We start from the raw sequence: 3,623 nt of genomic DNA, 5'->3' as shown, positions 1-3,623 counted from the left end.
TTATTAATGTCTCCAGTTCTTCAGCCATCCATCTGTGAAGGTCAAGTTTCATGTGACTCCAGCCTCCCCCACATAAAGGTTGAGGGTATCAGTTGTCTAATCCAAACAATAATATGTCATGTGACCAAAGTCTTGATAATTCCTCATGCAGTTGGGTCTCCCCTCTTACACTTCAGCTACTGTGATGAAAAGCCAGGCCTTAATCAGCCCTTTGGTCTCAAGAGAAGTATATGGATCAAATCTCCTTCATTTAGGTCATCCTAACATTGATCAATATCCATCTGCATGAGTAAAATTAGTCCATGTCAAAATGCCACAAAGGTAGGTCCAGCCTAGATTACCTTACCTTATAGCCAGTTGATTGAAAGTGAATGAGATTAAGTTAGTTACCGGCATTTTGTTTCTGAGACATGGTTTCTCTGTGTAGCTTTGGAGCCTGTCCTAGCACTCTGTACACCATGCTGGCCTCGAACTCAGAGCTCTGCCTGCCTCTGCCTCCCAAGTGCTGTGCCACCACCGCCCGGCATAAGTTACAGGCTTTAGGATACAAAATTTTAAATGATTTGTTACACAACATTCTTTCAGAAGAGCTAGCTAATGCGCTTTAGTTGGCTTAAAGTGGATTAGTTTGTCCACTTTTATTTAAAATAACCAAGATCAGAGATCAAAAGTTTGGTGTTGTGCCTTCTTTTGGGTAGGAAAATGGAAGCAGCCATGGGTTCCCCAGAGGAGCGTCAGGGTGTTAAGCCACCCTGAGAAAGTGGCCCTCAACAATTTTTGAATCTGAAAGATGATAGGAGAGAGAATTCATTCATGGAGTCTAGAGTCTAGACCCTTGGCAGCATACACGGCCAAAGGCAGCTTTGACCTCCTTGTTCCGCAGGCTGTAGATGAGGGGGTTGAGCATGGGGGTCACCATGGTGTATGACAGGGACACCACTTGCTTGCTCTCAGGAGAGTAGCTGGCCTTGGGGCGCAAGTGGATGACCCCCGTTGTGCCGTAAAACAGAATTACCACGATGAGGTGGGAGGCACAGGTGGACAGGGCCTTGTGGCGCCCAAAGGCTGATGGCATCCGAAGGACAGCAGTCAGAATCATGACATAGGATGTAGCTATAAGACAGAAGGGAACCATGATGACAAGGACAGTGGCCACAAACACGTTGGCCTCAAAGACTCTGGTGTCTGCACACACCAGGCTCAGCAGAGGTGCTATGTCACAGAAGAAGTGCCGGATGCCCCGTGGCCCACAGAAGGGAAAGTTAAAGAGCCAGATAGTGAAGACCAGAGCCACAGGGATTCCTGCCAACCAGCAAGTGGTGGCCAGCAGGTGGCACAGCCTCGAGGTCATGATGGCACCATAACGCAGTGGCCTGCAAATGGCCAGGAAGCGGTCCCAGGCCATGACCGTGAGGAGAAAACACTCAGATGTGACACAGGACAGCACGAGGAGCAGCTGGAGGGCACAGCTTGTCGGGGACATCCCACGTCCTGGCCGCAGCAGGGTCACCAGCAGACGGGGTGCCACGTCCAGTGAGAAGCAGATCTCCACCAGCGCCAGGTGGCGTAGGAAGAAGTACATGGGTGCACGCAGGCCTGGATCCAGGCTGGTGAGCAAGACGATGAGTGTGTTGCCTAGCAATGTGAGCAGGAAGGCGGCCAGGAAGAGCACTGAGAGCATTGGGCGCAGGGAGGGCACATGTGCGAAGCCTAGCAACACGAACTCCAGCTCACGTGCACTGCTCTGATTGGCCCAGGGAGGAGCTGCCCAGGAAGGTGGCATGTGCCCAGGATTCGAGGGCCCTGAGCTAAGGCCCGGGGAGGAACCCTATGGAGTACCAGAGGGAGGAGAAGATGAAGCAAAAATTGGAGCCTGTAGGTTCTGTCTTCTACAGGCACCGGAAAGACGAATCCTCTCACACCCAGGGCCTTCGGTAAACACCTCAGCAAGTGTGGAATGAATGAAATGACCTCATCTGTTGACCTGACTCCTTCCTAATTCTCTGGTCTGTGCTCCATGGAGCTCCATGCAGCATATGCAAACCATCTTAGGGCCTTTGTAACCTTCATTCTCTCTCCTCCAACCACTCTTTCCATGTCCGTTTATAAGGATGGATGTGTGCTGGCTCTTATGTCTCTATACACACTTCCCGCTACTCTTCCAAGTGGTTCCCATGATCCTCAACCCCTAACACTCTTTCCCCACGCACCCAGCATGCCCTCTTTGCATATACATAGTTCATATGTTGGCATCCCTAGACCATTCTCAGTCTCCAGATATATTAAAATATCACCTTCAAGGCCACCACGATGGCTCAGCGAGGAAAGGAGCTTGCCACTGAGCCTGAAGACCTGAGTTCAAGCCTCAGTACCCACATAGTGGAAGAGAGTCAACTCCTGTAAGTTGTTCCTATAGCAACATGGCACATGTGTTCTCCCTCTGCCGCATCTCATCACATACAAATAGATAAACAAAGACACCTTCTGAGGTCCATTCTTGGTGGCCAGAAGATAACAGTAACCGCCCCTTCTACGATTCACACTTTCTGAGTATAGCTGTAGTTGAACAAATGCTGGCTCAAGTTTATCTCCTATTCAACAAGTCTATTCTCTTGGCTACTTTCACCATCATGGGTCACGCCATTTCATCTACTGCCCAGGAGATTATTCTCCAGGAAATACTATCAAAAAATGTCTCTTGTGTGGGTTTTGTGAAAAATCAATTTTGAGTAAAATATATGGAATTTCTGGGCCTGGGGAGATAGCTATGTGTGTCATGTGCTTGCTGTCCACACAAGAAGACCCAAGTTTAGATCCTTATCACACAAAAGCAGGGTGCTGCCTCTGTCACCCCAGTGCGGATCATAGGGGAATGTGGTATAGAGGCAGGAGGAGCCTAGGGGCTGCTTGTCAGCGAGAGCCTGGCTGAAGAGTCCCACAGTCTGTGACAGATCCTGTCTGAGAAAATAAGGTAGTGGGCTTGGAACGATGGTGCTGGGGGTAAGAGAGTGTGCTGTGCTGTGCAAGCGTGGGGACTGCATTCAAGCCTGTCACATCCATGTAAAGAGCAGTATGGCTTCATAAGCCTGTGACTGTGGTGTTTGGGGAGCAGAGATGGGTGCATCATGGGAGTTCTCTGTTCAACCAGCCTGGCTGAAATGGCAAGCTTCCGGCTCACCGGCCATGTCTTAAAGGAATGAGGCAGAGAGAAAAGGAAGACAAAGTGCCCTCCTCTGGCCTCTGCATGCATGTTCAAGGTCATACAGCACTCAGCCATGTGCATGCTACAAGCACACACCACACCAGACATTTTTAAAAATTAAAAAGTGTTTACAGTGGATCCATACCTTTACTTTTGGTCTCTGCATTCAAATGGACAGGCAAGCATTCCTGCATACCCATGTGTACACTACACCACACACATTCACATGCACACTATATATATACTTATATGTACATATGTTTTTTCCAGGTGTGGGCCATAATCAAATATATACAAAGACACGTCAGTGACTTCAGAGCTCTTCTTTGTATACTCCTATTGTAAGCAAGATGAAGCTTAACTGTCTCATCATGACATTCATATTCTCTTGGGAGACAACTCCCAAATCCATCCATCCATC

At 48.8% G+C, this 3,623-nt stretch overlaps 1 protein-coding gene across 1 annotated transcript; it reads right to left on the bottom strand.

Annotated features, from left to right (window-relative positions):
- Positions 1 to 820: 820 nt before the first annotated feature.
- Positions 821 to 1,783, bottom strand: LOC101994354 (olfactory receptor 10A7-like). The gene has a single exon (XM_005369299.2). The coding sequence runs from the start codon at positions 1,781 to 1,783 to the stop codon at positions 821 to 823; it is 963 nt and encodes a 320-aa protein (XP_005369356.1).
- Between the last annotated feature and the right edge of the window lie 1,840 nt (positions 1,784 to 3,623).

This window comes from Microtus ochrogaster, unplaced genomic scaffold (assembly GCF_000317375.1).
Source record: "Microtus ochrogaster isolate Prairie Vole_2 unplaced genomic scaffold, MicOch1.0 UNK47, whole genome shotgun sequence".
Lineage (NCBI taxonomy): Eukaryota > Metazoa > Chordata > Mammalia > Rodentia > Cricetidae > Microtus > Microtus ochrogaster.
This window is presented reverse-complemented; position numbering and strand designations above follow the sequence as displayed.

What these genes read in the sequence shown, in the direction of transcription:
- LOC101994354 (XM_005369299.2), bottom strand. Translation starts at nt 1,783, where the DNA reads ATGCCACCTTCCTGGGCAGCTCCTCCCTGGGCCAATCAGAGCAGTGCA.